General features: G+C 58.6%; 3 protein-coding genes across 3 annotated transcripts; all 3 read right to left on the bottom strand.

Moving 5' to 3' along the window:
* Positions 1–594: 594 nt before the first annotated feature.
* LMXM_26_1450 (conserved hypothetical protein) lies at positions 595–4,578 on the bottom strand (the record flags this gene model as incomplete). Its single annotated transcript, XM_003876397.1, has 1 exon — positions 595–4,578. The coding sequence occupies one exon, from the start codon at positions 4,576–4,578 to the stop codon at positions 595–597; it is 3,984 nt and encodes a 1,327-aa protein (XP_003876446.1).
* A 5,207-nt stretch (positions 4,579–9,785) lies between these two features.
* Positions 9,786–12,113, bottom strand: LMXM_26_1440 (conserved hypothetical protein; the record flags this gene model as incomplete). Its single annotated transcript, XM_003876396.1, has 1 exon — positions 9,786–12,113. One exon carries the CDS (start codon positions 12,111–12,113, stop codon positions 9,786–9,788), a length of 2,328 nt encoding a protein of 775 aa, XP_003876445.1.
* A 5,116-nt stretch (positions 12,114–17,229) lies between these two features.
* Positions 17,230–20,700, bottom strand: LMXM_26_1430 (conserved hypothetical protein; the record flags this gene model as incomplete). Its single annotated transcript, XM_003876395.1, has 1 exon — positions 17,230–20,700. The coding sequence occupies one exon, from the start codon at positions 20,698–20,700 to the stop codon at positions 17,230–17,232; it is 3,471 nt and encodes a 1,156-aa protein (XP_003876444.1).
* Between the last annotated feature and the right edge of the window lie 1,733 nt (positions 20,701–22,433).

Here is a 22,433-nt window from a genome sequence, read left to right as displayed (position 1 = left end):
TCTCTGGTCCCCCTCCCTCCTTCTCCCTCTTTCTCATGCACACACGCGCCCAACGGAAAAAAAAGCGAGTGAGGCACATGCTCTTTTGTCCTTTTTTTATTTGTGTGCATTTTGTACTGTTATCTACATCAGAAATACATCGCATGCAATGCTGCTCTCCACTGAGCACACACACACATACCTACTTACATACATCGATGGTGAGTCGCACGGCGACGGCATCGTTTGAGGCGGAGCGTGGAGAGCGGCGACGCGGCGCCTGGAGGCGCGATAAAACACGATGTGGCGGAGAGAAACCCGGAATATGTGCACGCTTTCTCTTGACTCTCCCTGGTAGAGCATGTGGCACCCGGAGGAGCAAAAAACGTTCATGGAGCTGATATAAATATATATATGTATGATAGAGAGGGAGAGACAACGACGCGCAATCGTATTCATGTTCTTTGCGTAGCGAAGATGCTGGCGGAGAGAGGGGGGTGGGTGGGTGGGGTTCCTCGACAAGACTTTACCGCAGGAGCAACTCAACGTCCGTACAAGTTGGCATGCACTCCAGTAACGCCTCTGTGCGTGCGTCTGCTGATCAGTGGTGCTCATTCACAGCTCCTCGAGTTCTTTCATTTTTGCAGTGAGGTATTCCTGCACCGCCATGTTCATGCGCTGCAGCAGGGCTCGCGCGTCGCCGCCGCCGAAGCACTTCTCATGCGCTCTTCGCAGCGTGCACCCCACCATACCTTCACATGTGGAGGAGGGAAAGGCATTCTTGATAGCGGTGGGTACGAGTAGCTGACGCGGCTGCGCACGACCGGGCGTGTTGTCCACGAGCGCCACGCAGCACGCCGGGTCACCTTGGCTGATAGTCAGTGTGGCCTTGGGCTCTAGGTAGGCAATGGCCTTTGTGTTCATGCGCGTGAGGAACACAGTGCCGACCTGCTGGGTGAGCAGCTCTTGCACCACGGCCGGCGGCAGCGGCCCATTCAGCCACGGCAGCACATACCGTCCCTGGCGCAGCGCCGGCGCTTCGTCTATGAAGAGTTTGTGCATGGTCCACCCGACGCACTCCACCAACGGCGGGTTGGCCGCGTTCTCCAACCTCGAGAGCTTCAGAAGCATGTACGTCGTAACGTTTCTTTGGTCGTATCGGATGCCTTGGAAGGCGAATGGGGGATCCTTGAACATTGGTGCACCAACGTCCGAGGCCCAGTCGGGCATCATCGTGTAGTATACCCGGCGTCCCTTCGGCGCCTTGGCCATGTAGACCACCACGACGTACATGGCTGCGTCGTCGCCCACGCCGCGGATGCCCTCCACCTTCACGAAGGCGCCGCGCTGCTCGCTGAAGGGAGCAACACAGCTTATAGAGTCGGTCTGCGTCGTCCCGGAGCCGATGAACGCCTCGTCGGCCGCCTTCTCCGACGTCAGCCCCTTTGAGTTTGGCGTCACATCCGCGTGGTTCTTGCGGCCCTCGAAGAGCTGCACTTCTTGCTGTGACAGAGGCACTTGCTGCGGCATTTCGAAGAAGGGGCTCTGCATGTCGGGGCTCTCTAGGCGCCATATCAGGTAGCCGAGCGGTGCACACTCCGAAAGCTTGGATGCTGGTAACGGCATCAAGTTGCGCAGCGCCTGCGAGTCGACGCTTGCCTCCAGTTGCAGCTGGTTGTACTTCTCCGTGGCACGCTTTTGCTCGTCAGAGATGCGGACAGGCGAACGCATCTCGTCAACGGCCCGCTCCTGCGAGCGACGGGGATCGCCGAGCTTCAGGCGCGCCACGAAGTTGCCTGCAAAGAAGCGCTTGTTAATCGGCAAGCAGCAGTGGCCAAGCACGATGGGTGACTCCTGGCTGCCGTTGATGTATTCCACAATGACGACGGCGTGCGTTTGATCGCCAGCGTTGGAGCTCATCTTCGCCTCAAACTTGGGCTCGATGCTGCTCGAGGTGAGGTTCTGATAGGCAATGAGATCCGGCTTCCGCATGAAGACACGAGGGTCGTGAAGTGGGTTCCGAGGGGCACCGGTGTCGAGGTCCAACTCGTCGGTGATGTACACCAGCACACGCGAGCACACCGCGCCGAGCGGGACGCCAGATACACCGTCCACAAAGATATCGACCGTGTTTCCATTCGGGCCGTGCCCAGGCACCTTCAGCGTCGCTGGCGGCGTATCTGTCGGCTTCGAGAGACCAAGCAGCACGCATGGGTTCACAGGCGGGTCGGCTGTAGCGTAGAGCTTGTCGAAGTTCACGCAAGGTGGGTTGCTGGGGTTCAGCTTGTAGTTTGGCGGCACCGCAAGATTGCCCTGCGGGTCCGTCAAAACGCGCAGACGGCTGCGCTCGACCAGTGGGATGTCTTCCCGAGGAACTTTGCATGTTTCCGGCGGCGGTGTTGCGGCTTGGGGGGCGGCGGGTTGATTGTCTGTGGAAGGAACGCATGGCGACAAAGTACTAGCCATCGCTGACTTGGGATTGCCAGGCAGCTTCTCAGCTGTGGCTTCCGTGGCTGCTAATGTGGCGATGGAGGCGTTCGTCGACGACGGCGGCGTGTGCGTCTGGGATGGCGACACATCAGATGAGAGCGGCTCCTTCGCCAACACGGCGACCGTGGACACTTTCGCGGCCTCCTGCGGCTTTTGAATGGGCATTGTAGGCGACTTTGCCGCGGGTACCTCCCCAGTGGACGCATCCTTCAAGACGGCCTTTGCAAAGTGCACGGCACTACGGTGGCTACGACGTTGCTGCTGCTGCTGCTGCCTCTTGACAGGAGGATACTTGCTTATGTCTTCTCCGATGATCTCGACCTGGCCGTGAATAGGAAGCGGGGGGTCTCTCAAGGGGCTGCTGTTGGAGGTGGGTTGCGATATACTCGTGGAGGAAAGTGGAGAGAACGATTGTATGCTGCTATCGCTGCTGCTGCTGCTCATCACCTGCCGCCGACCCAGCGGCGACGCTGGCTTCCAGTTGCTGCCACGCTTACCGTTGGCGCCACCCTTTTTCGCCGCCGGTGCGGTGGCCTTGCTCGGCGGGGGTTTCTGTATCTTCTTGAGGTGCTTCACCACTTCTTGGTTCCACTCCAAGATCGACACCCCCGTCGGCGGAGGGAGGATAAAGTGTGCGACGGGTCCCTTGGTCGGTTGCAGCAGCATCATGTTGCCGCCTGACGTGGGCGGTAAAAAGGGCCCCTCGCAACCAGGCATGCCGGGTAGCAGCGGCTGTCCTAGAGGTGGCGGCGGCAGTGGTGGTAGTCCAGGTAGCTGTGCATGCTGCCTCTGCGGGATCGGAGAGCCGGAGCGAGCACTGAAGCTAACGGCGCTCCGGTTCAGGACCGACTCGGCGTGCTGCAGAACGTCCAGCGAGTCGGTCTCGATGTAGCCTGACACGCTCGCCTCGGGGATCATACCACCAGGTGTCTGCAGGGCCTTGGCGAGGTCGTAGCAGCTGTGGCGAATGCCCTCCGAGAAGCTGCCGGTGGATTTCGCGAAGACGGTGGCCCAACAGAGCAGCCGGCCGCGGTAAAACACCTGCAGCACGAACACGACCATTTCTTTCGGCGAGTGCACGATGAACTCCAGCGGCGGAACCGTAAACAGCATTGTGTTGGGGTCATGACGGACTAACGGTGGGGGGCGCCGTGGGTAGCTGCGCTCGAGATAGGGCTCGAGCAGATACTCGTTGTGCCCGTGCGACATGTAGTAAACCTTGATCGACACATCCACCTCGTCGAGAGGGATGGCAAGGTCGACGCCTTCGAGGGCGGCAAGCTTGAGCAAGTGCAGGCCCGGCTCCAATATCGAGGCGGTAGGGAACGCCGGCTCCATCGGGGCGCTGGGGAGCGCCGGCTCCACGCGGGCGGCACTTATAGCTCGCAAGCTGCGAATCTCAGCTTGCATGCGTTTCAGCGCGCTATGGATTTTCTGCGACGGCGTCGGGGTGAAGAGGCGGACGTTTCGCGGTGAGGGGCTACGGCCACTTGAATCCTCATCGCAAGCTTCAGCGCGGTCGCCGCCATACTCGTCACTGCAGAGGATGTCATCAAGACTCCCCCAAGAATCGACCTCGTCGATGTGGCTTCCGTGCTGGGGCCTCCTGCGGACATTCCTCGTGTGCGCTGACGTTGCTTTCCGCTGCTGCGGCTTGTGGGGCTTCCGCCTTGGCAGGCCAGGGTCGCTGCTAGAGGTGCAGTTCATGCTCATCGAGGAGAGAGCGCCGCGCATCGCCACCATTTCATTTCGCAGGTATTCCATGTCCATGTTGCTGGTAGACTGCTGCTGCTGCTGGTTCGTGAAGAGCTGCAGCTTCATCTGAAGCAGCTGATCCTTCAGCGCCTGCTGCGACTGCTGCAGCTGCGCTTGACGCGCCGGCAAAACCAGGTTCACCTGCTGTTCAAGCAGCATGCGCTCCCGCTCCGCCATGTTGACGGTTTGCTGATGGCGCTGAATGGCCAGCGCTTGCTCAGTCTCACGCTCTATGGGATTCATGCAAGGCACTTGTGTGGCTGCTGCGGGGTGCACTGGTGTACTCTGCATGTCACAGCCACCTTTCCGGTGGCTGTAGCCGCCAGAGCTGATGTTGCTCACATGGCCCGACATGTTGGTGGCCGGCGTAACCGGACAGCCGGAGGCGCAGGCCATAGGCTGCAGCACTGGGCTAGCGGCCGGGGCTCCTAACGACTGCATCCAGCACGAGCCTGACCGACGGTGTATTTGCACATTGTGGAGGGAGTCAAACACAAGCCCGCAATCAGGACACGCCGGCATCGCGTCGAGGGTGGAAAGGAGTGGGTGGGGGAGTGAGAGGGTGAGGAGAGACAGAATAATTGACGGCAGACAAGTGGGGGTATGTTGGTGGGGGGAGGGAGGAGCCGGGTGAAAGACGATGATGATGACGGGGTTCAGGTGGGGTGCGGCACTTGTGTACCGATCAACTACAACACCGAGGCCAAGTGCTCGAGGGTGCTCTTCGAGGATAACAACAAGGCTAAAAGGGCGAGGTGACGCGTGCACCCGGCTACACACACACACAGTCACACACAGGCAGGCCAACGGATAGAGATATGCACGTGATTCAAAGGCGAGAAAACAAAGGAATAACAAAACGAGAAGGACGCAGCATCACACGTTTTACGTGCGTGGGAGAGATGATACCTGTGTTGATGTGTGCCTGTGCGTGAATCCGTGTGTGTGTGTGTGGGAGGGGAAGAAAGTGAAGGGGGATGTGACTGCGCCTGTTTTGCGTCTTTGCCCTTCTCGATTTTCAAAGTGTGGGTGGGGGAGAGCACACACACAGAGGCACAGAGGCACAGACAGGTACGCAGACGCCAGTACACAAGAAAACCGGAAAACAAAAGGGAGAGTCTCAGCGATGAAGGAAATCGAGAAGCGCGACAAGAACACACGTCAGCCCCGACGAAGCGAATTCGAGGGAGAGTGGGGAGGGCGGCAGCGGCTTGGGAGGGGGGCGTGAGCACCTCTGCCAGTTTCCGCCTCCTGGTTACCAGAGGGAAAGGGCTGTGTGTGTATGCGTGCGAGCGGGAAGGCGGGTCGGAGATGAGGGTGAAAACAAAACGAAAACGAGAAGACACGACGGTCAGCAAGCGGCAGCTGTCAGAGCACCAGGCTCCACTAAGTCCTTCCACATGGAGAGGGGGGGGGTGACAGAGTAGAGGAGGGAGGGGTTGGTGGTGGTGAGGCGAGGCGGCGATGATGGTGGTAGTGGAATCTTCAGCTGGTTTCGCCTCGCTTCGCCTGTTTGCGCGTGCGCGTGTCTCTGTGGGTGAGTCGAGGAAGAGGGAGATAGAGCGCGTGTGGGGCACACGAGAGTGCAGATGCCAGCTTGTTTGCGTTTTAGTCCTTTGGCCTGTTTTGTTTGCTTCGAGAGTGCTTCGCGCCGCTGTGAATCGGCGATGTTGTACGCTGATGAGTTAGAGAGAGAGGCGAAGGAGGGAGGAGCTGAGCACAGGACATCTGGGAGAGAAGGGGGGTGGGGAGGGAGGTTCCACACTCCCGAAGACAGCGTCAGCACAAAGCAGTATACCGCAGAAGCCAACATATATGGACCAATCACTTTCACAAGCAGACATGCCCCCCTCACCCTGCTGCATTCAAAGACCACCATCACCATCGCCCTGCGTGGTTTGACTTGCTTCTCGACCTCACGTCATTCCGCTACTTTTTTTTCCGTTTTTTTTTCGATCGTTTGGCGAGAGGATTCTTGGTTACGGTTATCCTTCGCACACTCACACACACATACACTAGATATCACAAAGGGAGGCACACCATCATGGATGTCAGCACTCCTGATAGAACGCCCCCCCCCCCACTCCACCAACCTCCCCGCAGACAGAGCGTTCTATCCACAGACGCACGCACACGTCTGCCTATACACGCAGCTACAATGTGCGTGTAGCCTCCTCGGGATTCGTCATTGTGAAGTCATGCGCACAGACACACGACCACACACACACAAGAGCATAGAGAGAGAGAATCCAAACAAAGCGTGAACGATGCGATGGGTGACAGGTAATGGGCAGGAGGACAGACACTGGCTGCCTACACCGACGCGGAGGCGTCAACAGAGCGATGGCACGAGGGAGAAAGTAGTAAGAGGTGCGTCTGTGTGTGTGAGAGGGTGTGTGTGTGTGTGCCACGGAGGGAAGCGAGAGGTGAAGTTAGAGGGCAGAAAAGCTACACGCACCAATGCCGTCGTCGTAGGAGGAGTGCCGCGGCATAGGCTTCGCACGACGGCACAACACGCACAGAGCAAGCTTATCAGCAGAGGCAAGCAACTATAAAGACAACAGTCGACCATAGACGAAGAAGCGCAAACCTTTCACTTTGCACCGTGCACCTCCTCCCGCTCTCCTCTTCATGCAGACACACACACACACACACATGCATACCGTCACCGAAATTGTTGAACACACACACAAAAAACGAAGACGTGAGGCGGCAGCAGCAACGCACACAACGGAGAGGGGAGGGAGGGAGGACGGCGCAGGGCAACGGACGAGTACATATATATATGCACACACATACATGTATATATTTATAGAGAAAGAGAGAGTCGCGATGCGCATGGAGAGGTGGGGGAGGAAGAAGAGGAGGGGAAAGGGCATAGGAGAAGATTCGCCATAGCGACAGGACGTGTGCTACCAACGGTAACGTGAGCAGATAAAAATGTAGGCGCCACCACCAACCACCACCGACACAACAACGACGAAAAACAAAAAAACGAAACCGTAAAATGCGAGGGGGAGGGACTGAGAGGCGAATGTATGGAAGAAACCGAGGAGCATGAGAGAGAGAGGGGAGGGTGGGGGAGCAGGTGTGAGCACGTGCTTGAGGGAGGGAGACAATGCGGGCAGAGAAGGCAGATGACACTGAAGCACGGGGAAGAGGGGAGAGCGGAGAGATGGCCTTTCGGGTGCAGCAATTCTCGTCTGATCGAGGCTGCTTCGTATGCCGTTTCTATACTTCAGGCCTCAAAGCCGTGCCAAGCACCCTGGCCACCACCACACAGACACACATATACATCTAAAACACTTGCTTGGCTGCTCCAGCGTGCGAGAGCGGGAGGGGGTAGAGATGGGGCGAGGGCGAGAAAAGAGCACTGAGGCCGCCAGGCGAGCTCGGCGCATCCGTCCCCATTCGATCCAGCTGCTGGGGCCGCTCGTGTGTGTCTGTGTGTGTGTGTGGACGTGCCGCCTACACACACCGAGAGGGTCATGCCGGCAGGGTTAGAGCGCGTCTTTAGTACACGCGCACAGATACGCGCGTATGCCTGCGCTTGCATGCTGGCGAGCGTGCGGTGCCACTCATCCTTCCGCCTTCCTGCCTCACCGGGTGCAGACGCGAAGGGGGTCGCGGGTGGGCGGGGCCTACTCTGACGACGCGGACACTGAAAATGACGGGAGAGGGGGAGGGGGCCCATGAGGTCACCTGGCGACCGTTTTCGAAGAGAAAATCGAAGCGATAGGCAGCAGTGGCGGGACATAGCAAAGTGGGCGCTTCCACTGAACAGGCAAAGGCCAAGTCGATCGCTTCCGAGATCCCGCCGCACCGCTATGGCGTGAGGGAGGCGCACAGAGGCGCGACACTCAACAGTTCGAAGGCCAGAGGGTCCGGCGCACACTCACTCGCTGGTTCAGGGAAGAAGCGAAAAACGCTGAGGAGGAGAGACGGAGAGCGCGTGAGTGAGTTGACCGCCTTCGCCCCTCAAAGTGGGCCTTCGCCACGGTATATGTATATATGTACATATATGTAGGTAGGCCAACATGCACATCGGCACGACCTAGAGAGATGTAATCAAGTCCAGAGGATAGGTTTTTGCTTTGCTGCACCGTAAGCCCATTTTCTCTGCCAGACAGCATGCGCTAAGCTCCACTCTACCGGCCCTGTCACAGGCACCCCATCGCGTGGTGCAACGCAGCCGTTGACACGCATCACAGCAGTGCGCCGGCCCAGCCATCTGTGGACGGCCCCTGACCCAAAACTCTACCCGCCCACCCGCTCCGCGGGTCGACTCAGCCTCCCCAGCAGTAGGCAGTGTGGGGTCCGGGTGAGGTGCGTTGGAACCACGCTGGCACCTCACCCATCGCATGGATGGCACAGGCATGGTCACGGCTGCGGGCCGCACCGACGCTACGCCGTCCAGGGATTGACCGCCGGCATCCGTGCCAACGCATCGCACTGACCTCTCCACACCGTAGGTGCCCTGGCCGTGTCACCACCAGGAGTGGTTCGACACTGGATGGCACGAGGAAGTGAGGGGTGGGGTGGGGGCTGGTGGGCTTCCCCCTCCCACCCACAGGATGGGCGCTGGCCCCTGCGACACCACGAACTGAGAGATGCGCGTCCGCCCTCTCGTCGATGAGGGCAAAAGGACGAGTAGAGAGAGCGAGAGAAACCAACGATGACACACACGAGTTCGGCTGCGCAGTCGCACGCACACAGACGCGCTGCACATCCATCGACGACAACGACGACGCAAGAAGAAGCCGAAGTGGAAAACCACAGAAGCGACGAGCAGGGAAAAGTAACATGCTCAAATCTACAAGGGGCAGAACACATCAGAAAGGCAAGCGCCAATGAAACCAAAAAAGGCGGGGCGGGGCGGGGCGGGCGGGGGGGGGGAAGGGCGGTCGCGTGGACAGAGGAGCCACGGTGGTGACGATGCCGAAGGCCTAGACGAGGAAGATAAAAGAGAGAACACGCACGCAGGCACACAAACACACACACACACACACACACACACGCACCAGAGGATGACAAAGACGATGAAGACGGGGAGAGAGGGGAAAAGGGAGAAGCAAATGCGAATACCCCCCCCCCCCCACACACATACACACACACAGACCCGGCGCCTGCTGTGAGGTATGAATAACAAAGGGTGGTGGGGGAGATCGGCATCGTCTTTAGTTGCGTCAGTCGACTGTCACGGTGATCAGGCGATGAAAAGCAAGCCGCAGCCAAATATATTTTTCTTCTGATTTTATACACACACACACGTATAAATACACATGTGGACATGTATGAGACCCGGGGACGCCCTTCGACATCATCCTTCTCGCAGGGAGGAATATGTGTGCCCACACGCACAGGCGCAAAGACACGGACACATGCTCACACACACATATATACATGTGTGACAAGGAACGTCAAGAGAGAGGGATGAAGTGGTATGGGAGGGAGGGGTGGGAGGGGGCGGGGGGTGTATGAACGTGTTCGTGAAGGTGGCCGGCTGCCCTTTTTCCCCTACTTAAGGACGGGAGCAGGCAGGCAAAGAGCAGCTGTCAGGGCTAATAAAGCAGCTTCTTGGGCAGCTCATTCACCTGCATCAGTTGCACGTTGTACTGTTGCTTCAACACGTAGTCAATCTCCTCCTTGCGCTTGCGCCACGTGGAGGAGACCATGCAGAACGTGAGAGGCGGCTTCGCCATTCGGGCGGCAAGAACCTCTACAGAGGCACGCAACACCTCGCGCTGCAGCAGCTGCGGCTGCTGTGCCGTGAACACGCCAACGTCCATGGCGATTAGTTCTGGGTGAAGCGTAGCGTCTGGCACCACTACCGGCCTGCGTGGGAACGCAGTTTCAGAGACGTTGTCTGACGCCGTGACCGACGGTGACGCGTCCACGTTGACAGTCTCGTAGTTATCGTCGTCGCACAGGTGCTGGTGCGGATGCGAGACCACAGAGGCAGCCTCAATGGTCATCTCCTGCACCAAAGACGAGTTCCGCGACGGCAAACAAGGGACCAACGGCGAAGCCGCTGCCGCATTCCTCGCAGCGACAGCGTACCCCTGGTACGGCGCAAACGCCTTCAGCAGGGTGTCTTGGTCGACCCAAATGCTGCATGCCCAGTCCAGCTCATACACCGGTGTCGTCTTGCGCTCGCTGTCCTCGACGTAGTGCCGTCCCGTCTGAAAGTGGTGGACCACAATGATCTTGCTCTTGTGCATGCCGTCACCGACGCTCGCTCCACAGGGGTCGTGCCATCCGTCCGCGCTCGCATCGGCGCCGGAAATAGCAGGCGGTTTCCACCCGTCCGCGTCGGTGGTGCCGACCGTTGATGGGAGAGCCGTCGAGAGTAAGTCTCGGTGACCATCCGCCCCTGCTCCCGCCACCACCGCCGCCGAGTCTGCGCTCGGCAACAGAGCGGACTCTGAGGTGTTGAAAAGCGTCTTGAGATGATGCTGCCTGCGCGCCATCAAGTCCTCCGGTGTCGCATCCTTTACGTGGAAGTGGATCGTCCACGCCCTGTCTTGCATGTGCGAGGACCACGGCATCCACAGAACGTGCTTAAGCCGCTGCACCGGGAAGAACATTACCCCTTGTGTAGCGAACTGCATGAGATGGAAGGTGGCGCTGCGCACAACGTAGCGGCTCGACGTCGCAATGAGGGCGGCGGTGGAGCTGGCGGTGGCCTGGGGGGTGATTCGAGTGGCACGCACCATAGATGCGGGGGTGCTCGACGTGCTGGCGGCTGCAGACTCTCGGCTCCGCTGTTGCTGGCTGTCGCTATTGACAGTGCTGCACTTTGATCGAGTTGCTCCGCCAGCAGCGAGTCCAGTTGCACTTGATGTGTCCGGCGGAGAGAGACGGTTCACCAGCCCTAGTGGTGTACAAGACTGCAATGGCAAAGGCGCCGGCACGCTCCCGCTGATCCGTGGCTGGGCGGCGCCGTGCAGCGCGGACACGAGAGCCGCAGTCGAGTTGGCGTCGTCCAAGAGCATCAGCATGCCGCTGTCTAAACAAGCATTTAACAGGACTTGATGTACGTCAAGCGTGATGGGCTGATTCCGAAATGTTTTGGAAGCGGGCAGCGGGCGGCCATGTTGCGGCGCCACAGGAGCGGACTCGCCTGCCGCGTTGCTGTCCAGGTTGTCGGCGCGGCCACCAACGCTGCCGTGCACTACAAGGCGGTTCCATGCGCTCTCGAAGGAGGCACCGAACGTCGCACGCTCGTTGCACAGCTCCGACAACAGCAGCACCGTCTCTCGCACACGTTGCATGCGAGCGGCGAAAGCGTTCCCGTCGCAGGATGGCTCTTGAAGGCCAGAACGCTGAGCCCCATCACTGCCGCGCGCCATCAGGTCGGGAGGGGGGTGAGGCGCCAGTAACGGCGACGCCGTCGGTGAGACCCATGAGGCACTGGTGTCAGCGTTAGCACTAGGCCCGGTGGATGCATCCACGCGCAGCGCTGAGCCGCTGGCCTTCTCCATACGCTTGCGGCGGCGCTGCTGCTGCTTTGACTCTCCCTCGATATCTGCGGTACCAGCGGCGTCGGCAGCTACACGCGAATGTGGCTGGGCTCTGTTCCGAGGGGCAAGTGGGTTAAAAGGTGACTCTAGTCGTGGCTGCTCCTGCTGCTGCGGCTTCCTGCTCGACGCCGCGGGCTCGCTGCCACTGATTGGGCTGTAGCAATCGGGCACGAAGTTGCAGCACGTCTTCGTGTGCACAAACACCGTCATGCGTGGGAAATCTCGGATGACGGCAAGCGGGTCGGCGCCGATGTCGAGCAGCATCTTCTGCTGCCACTTGTCGTAGGTCTCGGTCGGGTTGATCCGATTCTTGTGGTTCTCGCGGTGATGCCTGGCATCCTCGCCACAGGAACAGGCACTGCCCATGGTGAAGCCAGCAGATGTGGAGAGGCAGAAGCAGAAGCCCCCCTTCCCCAAAACAAAGGAAAATCAGGAAGGGGGCGGCAGAACTGAGGAAACCTATCGATCCCGCCTTCGTCGCTCCCTCTATGTGTGTACGTGTCCTGCGTGCGCTCTACTGTGTGCGCGGGTCGCTCGCTTCCTTGATCCGGTTCCGTTTTGGTTGCACCTTGTGCACGTACGCGCTTACGCCTTCCCCCTTCCTGCCCGCCCTGCCCCCACTGTCAGGCGTGCGACGCTGCTGGTGAGGGAGGGGAGGAGAGAAAAGGAAAGAATAACAACAGCAGCGACAACAGAAGTGGCCTCGATGACCGGCAGTTGCGCGTATGCGGGTGAGTGAGTCGATGATGCGCCTAATCTTCCTGCCTCGACACACCGCGGGCGGAAAAGATAACTCCATGTACAAATGGGTGCATGTACGTGAAAGTGTGCAGAGACACGGTGAGTTAAGGAACGGCAGTGTATATGTGTGTGTGTGTGTGCGTGTGCGTGCGAGGGTGAGGTGGAGGGGGATAGCCGAGGATGATGTGGCATGCATGCGAGTATGGGGTTGGTGAACGAGCGTGATAGACGGACACAGACACACATGCGCCCAAATGATGGGCACACACTGCACGAATGGGCCACCATCTCCCTTTCTCACTCTACACGCCACGCACATTTTTCTGCATTGACGTCCTTGCCACCTTCTGAGAACGTGGAGAACAGCATACGTGAGGGGCCCCGTAAGAGAGGGGAGTCGGAGGAGGGGGTTGGGGGTGGGCGGACAAGGTGCACTGTCTCACAAGCTCGAACAATGCACCTTGTCAACTTCACCTCACTCTTTTGCCTTTTTCGCTTTACTTCTACGTTCACATAAAGCATGTATCTGATCTCAGATACTAGCACGTGAACACCAACAGAGGTGTGGTTTGGCAGCAGTCAATGCCACAGCTCATCACGCCTGCACGTGGAAACAAAGGGAGAGGCAGTGGAGGGATGGGATAGGGAAGGGCGGGGAGGGGGCACAACCCATGCGTGATGGAGGCCCCTCCCTCACCTCTCCGTCCCCCTTCATGGAAGCGCAAGCGCAACCCCCCTCCTCCCCTCACACACATACATACATAGGCTCAGACAGAACGTGCAGAGGTGCATAAAGAGTAGGGGGATGACCCCACGACGGACACCATCCCAGCAGCGGTGAGGCGACATCAAGGAAGGGAGGATACACCGTCATTGGTAAGTCTCCACACCGCACACACGCGTGAAACAAAAAATGAAAGCAAGTGACGTACACTTGGGAGCAAGAGATAATGAGATTAGCGGTGACTGACAGGGAAAAGATGGAGAGCGCGGCTCGTGAATACGAGCACACAACGTACCCGCGCATGACACCCTCCCCCCCCTCGCTTCCACCCGCCCTACCTTGCGCTCGTGCGTGCATGCTTTGCAGCGTACCGGAAACCGGAAACGAAACAGACAATCGTGAGGGAACACAGAGGCAGATAAAAAAAACGCACACACAGAAAAGGAGGACGAAGAGATATGAACAGAGCGAGCGCGGAGGGCGGAGGAACATCGGGGGTGGGTGGTGCTGCTGGTGGTGGTGGGGTACAGCGCAACAAGCCGCACAACAACAAAAAATCAAAGAGGGCAGCACAGAAGAGGGCGAGACAGAGACAACGAGGTGCAGAGAGCGAGGGAGAAGCGCAGACAGTAATGCAGAGCAGAGCAAGACGAAGATGGAGGTGCCCGAAAGACATGGACGCGGCAGACGTAGGAACGCTCCACACTCTGCACACGTATGCGTCACCGTTTCCTCGTGCCTCCTTCGCTCCTCCAGCGGCCCACAAGCACTCCCCTCTCACGCGTTCTCGTCCATGCTCGTCTTCACCACGCCGCCTCCAGCACAGAAACGCGTCGCAGATGGTTGATCGACATACATACTCCCCATTCGCGTTCCTGTGTGCGTGCGCATGCTTAGCGGGGGAGTGAAAGCGGTTGGGAGTGTGGAGAGAGCAGGCCTGTGGACGGGGGAGAGAAGGCGGTCAATGAAAATGCGGAGGGAGACACGGAAGAGGGAGGGGGAGAGAGAGAAAGACTCACAGGCAACTTGCACTTGGGAAGTGCCTTGGAGAAGGGGGTAGGGGAGCCACAAGTAGAAAAAATACGCACTCATCAAAGCCACGAGATGGGGAGAGAGGGGGAGAGGGAGTAGGTGCTGACAGCGCAGGGGGTGGAGCGGGAAAGTTGGGTACGAATACGCAGCAGCAGAGCTTGCGAGAATATCGAGGTGCGCGAGTATGCCTACGCGTGCGCACACGTGGTAAAGGAGAAAGATGTCACAGGGAATCAGAGAGGCCAACGAGACAACCAAAGGTAACGCACAGAGACAGACAGACAGATACAGGCAACGGGGCTTCTATCATTTTTCCATCACGATGTAGTCACACGTGAATGCAAAGGGGGTGGGGGGTGGGGCGGGCAGACACAGTGCGAGCGAGAGAATGGCGGCTAACAAACCCGCGAAGAGTGATGGCAGGAGGAGGGAGATATGTCCAATGCCTGCTGAACAACAAAGGAACAAAGAGAGTGGGCACAGAAAGACGGCGAGAAACGCACATGTCTATGAAGGCGCCGCCACTGCTGCGAAAGGTGGGAAGAAGCGGACAGTTCTGAGGAGGGGGACAACAACATGCAGGGGGCATACGGAGATCAGTACCGCGGGGGGGGGGGGGAGGAACGACGCACGGCGTCGACTTCAGCATTCGAGATGATGTCCGAACGTCACACGCCCTACACACACTCTTTCCTCCGTCACTGATAGCGTGGGAAGGCATGCAGGCGTGCGCTGCGCTTCCCCGCATCCGATTCAACCGCACATGCAGGTCGCCCCAATGACGAGATGCCACGATGATGGCGAGCCCCCACCCGCCTCCTCCTCCTCGCCGACGCACAAAAAAAGGTACACTCAAGTGTCACATGATGAAAGCATACACACCACCCACGCATGTGTGCACACTGCCGAAGCAACCCTCCCGCCCCTTGAAGAAAAAAACAAAAGGCGGCTTCTACGAGCACTGGCCGACGCTCACAAGACAAAGGGGCGGTGATGCGAGAGGGGGAAAATGTGGGATACTGACAAGGACGTGCCTGCGTTCCGGTGAAGGCGTAACGCTCACTGGAGCGGACGCACTGAGGTTGAAACCGATGGCTGGTCAGCGGAAAAGCGGCGTGGAGGAGTAAGACGGTGTGTGTGTGTCGGGGGGGGGAGGCGGGGAGGAAGAGGGAGAGAGAGAGGAAGCGGCTTGAGGGCGTGGAGACGGTGAGGTGGTGAACGACCACGGAAGAGAAAGTCGCGCCTTCCGTGCAACGAGCGGGAAAAAGAATACACACGAAAAAAAAGGGGACGAAAGCCCAAGAGACGGTGGCCGGACAGACAACCAACACGCGAGCGACACACACAAAAAGAAGGGCCTTCAGCGATGCCGTCGAACACCTTTACAAGTGGTCCCCCCCACCCCCACCCCACATCCTCTTCCTCCATCTCCCTCCCCCTTCTCGCTCTCTCCCCGATGTGCTGCGGCTCGTTCGATCTGCGTTCCGGCGCGCTTGTGTTCGTGTCACCACGCGGATAAGGTCAACGCCGAAAGAGAGGGAGGGGAAGGAGGGAGGGAGGGAGAGAACGCTATTCGATGATGGCGCCCCTCCCCCTTACTCACTCCTCGATATATAGTTTATAAATATGTTATATATATATATTAGCTGACAACAAACGATCCCCTCAGAGGAAGATGCGCCTGGAGCACAAAGAGTCTGCACAGCACCACCACCACCAATCATCATCATCATCGAGACAACAACGCCTCCAGAAGAGCTCCACAGCACCGGACATTCCGCCTTATGAGCCACACATGCACAGAGGAGGCTGAGAAGCAGAAAAAAAACAGGGGAGAAGAGCCCCATGCGTGCTCAGATGCAGTGTAGCATGAAGCGGCACCGGCAGGAGCGGCCTCGAGGCGTCCTGCGCACGGTGGGAGTGACGGAGGTGGAGTGCGTGAACCGAGAAGCCGGGCAACAACAAAACAAGATCTGGCGTGCGTGTGCGTGTGTGTGTGTGTGTGCGGGGAGTCGAAAAGGCACGGGAAAAAAGTCGCTAGGAAGCGAGTGCGCGAATTGAACGAAGATAAGCACGTAGGTGAGAGACGCCAACGCAAGATGAGAAAATAAATAAGAGGTGAGAGGGGCGCATGCGCACACATACACCTCACCTCCTGCACATGTATAACACGAGCAAAGGGGTACTTACATGAATCTTCGGCAGAGCTAGATGCAGACAGCGATGAGCGGGGGCCGTAGGAAAGAGAGGGAGAGGGGGGGGGAGAGAGCGAGCGAGCGATATTGCGAGCGTAAGACAGGCAACGTAATCGACAGAAGGGCCCCCCACCCCTCCTTCTCCCGCCCCCCCTCCCTCAAAGCGAGCAACAACAGCAACGAAAGGAAAGGAACAGAGTAAAGGTGCTAGTGCCTACGCACAGATGCTGCATCACCATGAAAAAAAAGGAAAAGACAACATCCAAGCGACCCCCATGACGTGAACAAGAAAAAATTCAAGATAAAAGGACACGAGAGTGTAAAAGAGAAACACACGCGTACACCCCCTCCCTCCCTTAAAAAAAACACCAAAATGAACACCGTGAAACCACTTTCGACAGTGTGCAGCCCGCATGCACCTCAGCACCAGCATCCGCAGCAGCAACGTAAACGAAAGCCTTTATATTTACAGAGAGGGAGAGGGAGAGGGACACACACACACACACACACGCACCACGTAAAGGGAGGCACTTGCAGACGGCGTACCACCAAAGGAACGAAGAAATGGACGGCCCTGCAAGCCTGACGGAGATGATGATGATGAGGGGAGGGGCGAAAGGCGAAAAAAGTGGGCTGTCGAGCTACGGAGCCGGCACGCCCCTCCCCCTCTGCCTCGTAGCACAAGCGCGTACATCTGGAGCACTAGATTCATCGCACACAGAAAATGCTAGAAGAAGAAAAAAGAAAAACAAATAGAGATAGAGAGGCTGCATCGTCGTCTGCTCCACGGTCATCGGGTCTCTGAGGGGGCAATGACACCAACTGCGTACGGGGCCATAAAGCTCTCGCACGAAACCCACGCATGGAAGCGGTCATACACGGCCGTGGCGTCACGCCCCCCACAAGCTAGCAGTAACTTCTCTCCGCCAGGGTGATAGCGCTGAAAGGCGGTGCAGTCGTACACGACGTTTCGGATGACGATCCACAAGTCATCCGGTGTGTTGTGGATGGCGACCGCCTGCGGCGTCATCCGCGGCAGCCGCGCAGTTCGTGAGGCCGCCGTGGAGGCCGGCTTTGGGGGCGGTGCCCCACCCCTAAAGTGAGTGGCGTCTCCACTGGTGCGATGGTGAGGCGCGTGGTGACGCTTCTGCTCCTGTCTGCGCAATTCCTCTTCCTTGGCACGCAGGTGCGCGGCCCAGTCGCGTATGGAGCAGCCCGGCATGCGCGGCACCTTGCCTTGCAGCACCCTCTGCACTGACTCCACATCTGGCCGCATCACGAAGCCGTCCTGCAAGCATGGTGTCGAGTGACCCGTCGAGGCACTCGGTGGCGACAACTGAAACGTGGAGTTGCTGCCTTTTCTGCTCATGGGTGCCGTAAGGTTTCCGGGGGAGAAGGGCACTGTGAGCGGGTGGCCCGCAATACTCATCACTGTTCCTGCTAGGGAGGCGACAGAGGAGGTCACGAAGGTGGACGCTGCGCCGCGCGGCGGAGTCGCGCTGGCCGGCGCCGTCAAACCCTGCTCGTCATCGACGTTGTGCATCTGCATGCAACCGCAGGAGCTGTCACAACCAGAGTTGCTCGAGCACCGCTGGTCGCTGCTGACAACACTGCTACTGAGACGCGCCTCGCTTGCGCGACTGCGCTGCAGACTTGTGAGGGACACCACCGTGATAGGCAACACGTCCACCTCCAATGTCGGCGACTCGCGCGCGCACGCCGGGACGTTGTGGACCAGCGTGGAAGCGGATCTGTTGCTGTGGAGATAATGGTGAGGCGGGTGCTCCTGCGGTGACTTGTGGGCGAGGTCGATGAAGGAGTTACGGTTTGTGCTCGAGACTGTCGACGGCGACGACATTCGAGACGCGGAGTCGTCGACGGAGAGGCGAGGCGTGTTTGTGATATTCGTGGAAAACGAGAAGCTACCGAACTTTGGGACGGCGACCGACCTGCCACCGCTGAAGCCGCGATCGTCGTCATCTACGGCGGGCTCGGTGCGGGCAAGGAATGACGATACGGACGACGGTGTGTAATGTACGCGGAGACCTTGTGCGCCTTCCTGCTCGGGGGACGCGCATCCAGAGCTGTGGGGAGACGCGCTGGGGTGTGCCGAAGCATCACACCCGAGTCCGTGGTAATGCTCATGAGCCCTTTGCGCAAAAGTCGAGAATCCACCACCCATGTGTGCCGCGGGGCTCAGCATCGGCGACAGAATACGCGACGGCGGTGGTGGCGGCGGAGGCAGATGTGCCGCCCTTCGGTGCCAGCCTTCGTGCTCATCACCCCCGTGGCTGCCGTGACTGTTACCCTGCACGTCTTCGTTCGTGTGGCAGCGCTGCATCGTTGCCATTGACGTAGAGACGCCTGTAGCACCGCTGCGGGTGAAGAGCGAGCATGAGGATGTAACTGGTTGGCTGCTCGCCCGCACGCGTTGTCTTCTGCTTTTATAGGTGCTACTCGTCGCGCTTGACTTGGCTAGCGAGGTGTGGGCGAAGGTGAAGGGTTGCGCTGTGCTCGTGATCGCCGCCTTTGGGAAATTGCCAAGGTGTGGTGGCGCCAAATTGAAGATATGAAACGGTGCTCGGTTGCTTCTGGGAAAGCGCTCCTCCGCCTTCGCTGTTAATTCTGTCATCGACGTCTTTGCGCCCACGTCCCCACTGACCCGCACGTCGGCCGACGGTGAGTGCCTTGCCGCACCAGTCACATCGATGGTCTGGGCACCGGGACAGCTAGCAGAGGCATCTGCACTGACTGAAAGCGCTGGCGGCGTCGCTGTATCGGAGGCTGTGCTGAAGGAAGTAACGGCCTCAGGCGGCGCCGCTCTCAACGCCGAGCGCCGGCTCCCTACAGAGCCGTCGACTGCAAGCTCCTTGTTGTCCACGCAGTTGCCAAGATCAGAGGAGACGGAGTTGCTGGCGTTGGAGTCGTGTCGGCCACTCTGCACCTCAACCGCGCTGGAGAAGTGGTTGGTGGCCACGAAGGGCGTGGGCTTGCCTGCGAAGACATTGCCGGCGCCACCCAGGCGCACGCGCCGCTTCGGTGTCGGTGACACGGGCGAACACAACGATGACTGGCCAGGCACGGTTGCTGCACCTGAGCGGACACTCAGGCACGCCTGCGACCGCGCACGGGGTGAGATGTGGGGCCCTTGCCTCTGGCTGCTGGTACTTTCGCAGTCCTCTTGTGTGGCCACGCAGCGTGGCTGTCGCGGTTGCGGCTGCGGCGCTAGAGTACTTGCTGCGGTTGCCGTGTGGCCAGAGCTTTCTCCCTTGGCCGCAGTGGCGCAGGACCAAGTCGTCACGGGAGGTTGATGTAGGCCTTCCTCGAACGATGGCGTGACGGCCGCCATGGGTGCCATCCCCAGGGCAATGGCAGGGGTGCTGCTTGTCACGGGTGACGGGTCGCGTGGGGAGCCGGCGCCGCCGGAGTTGCGGCTGCAATCGGTGTGCACCTCGCTTTGAGCATCTGCGTGCAGGAGAGCGGTGTCATCGTGCTCGCCACCTGCGGTGAGGGTGGCATCAGCACCATCATCCCTGCTCTGCACACTCTTCGAGGCACTCGTGCGGCGGAAGAGGCGCCGCAGAGCTGCCGGCAACGACGAATCGGAGTCCGAACTAGGGGCACCAGCATTGCCTGCTTCTAGGGAGGGTGTCGGCGCGATGATAGAGGTTGTCGATACATAGCGTGGGGTCCACTGGCGACTGGGGTCACAGAGGTCCGCTAAAAGCTGAGCATCCGTTTTCTCCAGCTCCACGGCATCATGCAGAGCCACCGCGCTCATCGTGGTCAAGGCTGCGGAGCCAGGATGCAGTATCGGGGAGGAATCGGGCGTGGTTTCGGCGGAAGAGTGGTGGAGGAACGAGGCGAACACGGTGGCGGCCGCAGCTGGCAGTGAGGCGATGACCGGCGCCTTGTCCCCACTGGGCGGGTCGTGCCCCACCCAATTACTGGGCAAGGACGGCGCAGCAGAGGACGTCACGGTGCTGGATCGCTGCATCGACGGCGATCTCGTGGCGATGAGAGAACGATCGCCTGGGGACAAGGCGTGCGTGAAGCTACTTGCGAGCGACTGCGGATACGTCTCCCCAAGCGGCGTGCCAACCGCCGAGGCAACAGTGGACGAGGAGGAGGGCAGTACGACCGTCGGTGCGGAGGTGGTGATCACAAAGGACGGAATCGACGGGGAAGGATTTAAAGGGAGGAGGCCGTCGTAGTGATCGCTACGTGCGCTAGTGGCACGCTGCGTTGCACGCTCTTCCATTCTCACTTCTCTTGCTGTTTCCCCCCCTCCCCCTCCCCTTCCCCTCACTTCTCCCCTCCAAGGATATATAGATAGATATGTATATATATATATATATACAGATATATCAAGTGCGCGCGAAGCAGTGAACAGGGAGGATGCGAACGAAGGGGTGGGTGGACGGGCGGACAGGGAGTGAGACCAAAAAGCGCAGCCGGCGGAGAGCTAGAACAACAACTTGGGAGAACCAACGAGCTCAAAAACCTAAAAATATGGTGCGCGAGATGACGCAAGGTAACAGACTCACACACACACACACACACACACACACAGACACACGAGCACACGCAGAGAGAGAGAGGAGACAAGACGGGCGAGAAAAGACGTTGAGTGAAGGTGTCCGGTATACACACCAGACACGGACGGACGTGTGTGTGTGTGAGTGTGAGAGGGGGAAAGCAGGGTGGGCAAGTTAGATAAGAGTTTCAAAGGAGAAGGAGAGGGAAGGGAGCGGCGAGCGACGAAACAACGTCAGCGTAAAAAGGTTGCGCTGATGAATATGAAGGGCAGTGGGCAGGCCAAAGGCGTGAGAAAAAAAGGGGGTGCCACGGGAACGAGCGCACACAAGCGCGCGCACAGCTGTGCAGTCCCTCTCACGCCAAAGTCAGCCCAAGAGAAGAAAAACAAACAAACAAACGGAAAATGACCAAAAAAAAAAGAGCGGAGGGAAGCGAGCGAAACAACAAAAAAAAACACAAACACACACAAACACAGAAGAAACAGACCGAAGCCACAAAAGAGGAAAGGGCGTGGGTGTGTGTGTGTGTGTGTGGGGGGGGGGAGGGAGGGGTGTGGAGAGCAGGCGTTTTTAGTATGTATGGGGGAGACAAGAAACGGTGGTCTTCTTCCTTCCGTCTTCGCTTTCTTTCTTGTATATATATATCGATAGGTGGTGAACACTTCTGTCTGTCTATTCCTGTGCCTGCAGGCATGCATACATGCAGGCGTGCTTGTCTGTGTTGTCGTTACCGTTGCGTAGTACAAGTTGGAGGGGAGAATAAATATAAGAGAGAAGAAAGAGGTACACGCAAGAAGCAAGACCGTCGAGCGCACGAGAAAGACAGAGGGAGAGGGTGACGGAGGATGGATACGCCGCTCAAGCACACAATAAAGGATGTGAGGAGAGGGGAGGAGAGAGGCGCAGGGTTAGGGGGAGGTATTTGATTTCGGTCTTATGACTTTTCGTTTTATTTCCCGTTGCTTGCCCTCTCGCTCTCTCGCTCGCTCTGTGTGTATGTCTTCCCCCCTTCTCTTCTAGTGCGGTTGTGCGGAGACGTGCGCGCACACACACGCACACAGAGGCGAAGGACGGACACACACGCTGAAAAAATAAAAAGACAAGAAACCAAACAGAGGGGAAGATGCAAATCAAAAAAAGCACTAGAGAGATCGACAGCGAAACCAGCTGTGCGATCAACCAAAGACCGAAGGAGTCAGCGAGCGGGAGGCCTCGGCGCCGTTTGAAGAACGTCAATATAAAAGGCCACACAGGTAGCAAGACACAGAAACAAAAGCTATATATATAGAGAGAGAGATGATGATTATGTGTACGTTTTGCTTAAAAAATCCCGCCCCTCTCTCACTGGCACAGCTGCACACACCACACACACACCGACAGAGACAGACACACCGACACACAGACACGCGCGCGCGGCAGTGCAAGATCCTTTCTTCCTTCAGAGAAAAAGAAAACA

The sequence above is a fragment of the Leishmania mexicana genome, chromosome 26, assembly GCF_000234665.1.
Source record: "Leishmania mexicana MHOM/GT/2001/U1103 complete genome, chromosome 26".
NCBI classification, from domain to species: domain Eukaryota; phylum Euglenozoa; class Kinetoplastea; order Trypanosomatida; family Trypanosomatidae; genus Leishmania; species Leishmania mexicana.
The sequence above is the reverse complement of the archived record's forward strand: the minus strand, read 5'-3'. Positions and strand labels throughout refer to the sequence as shown.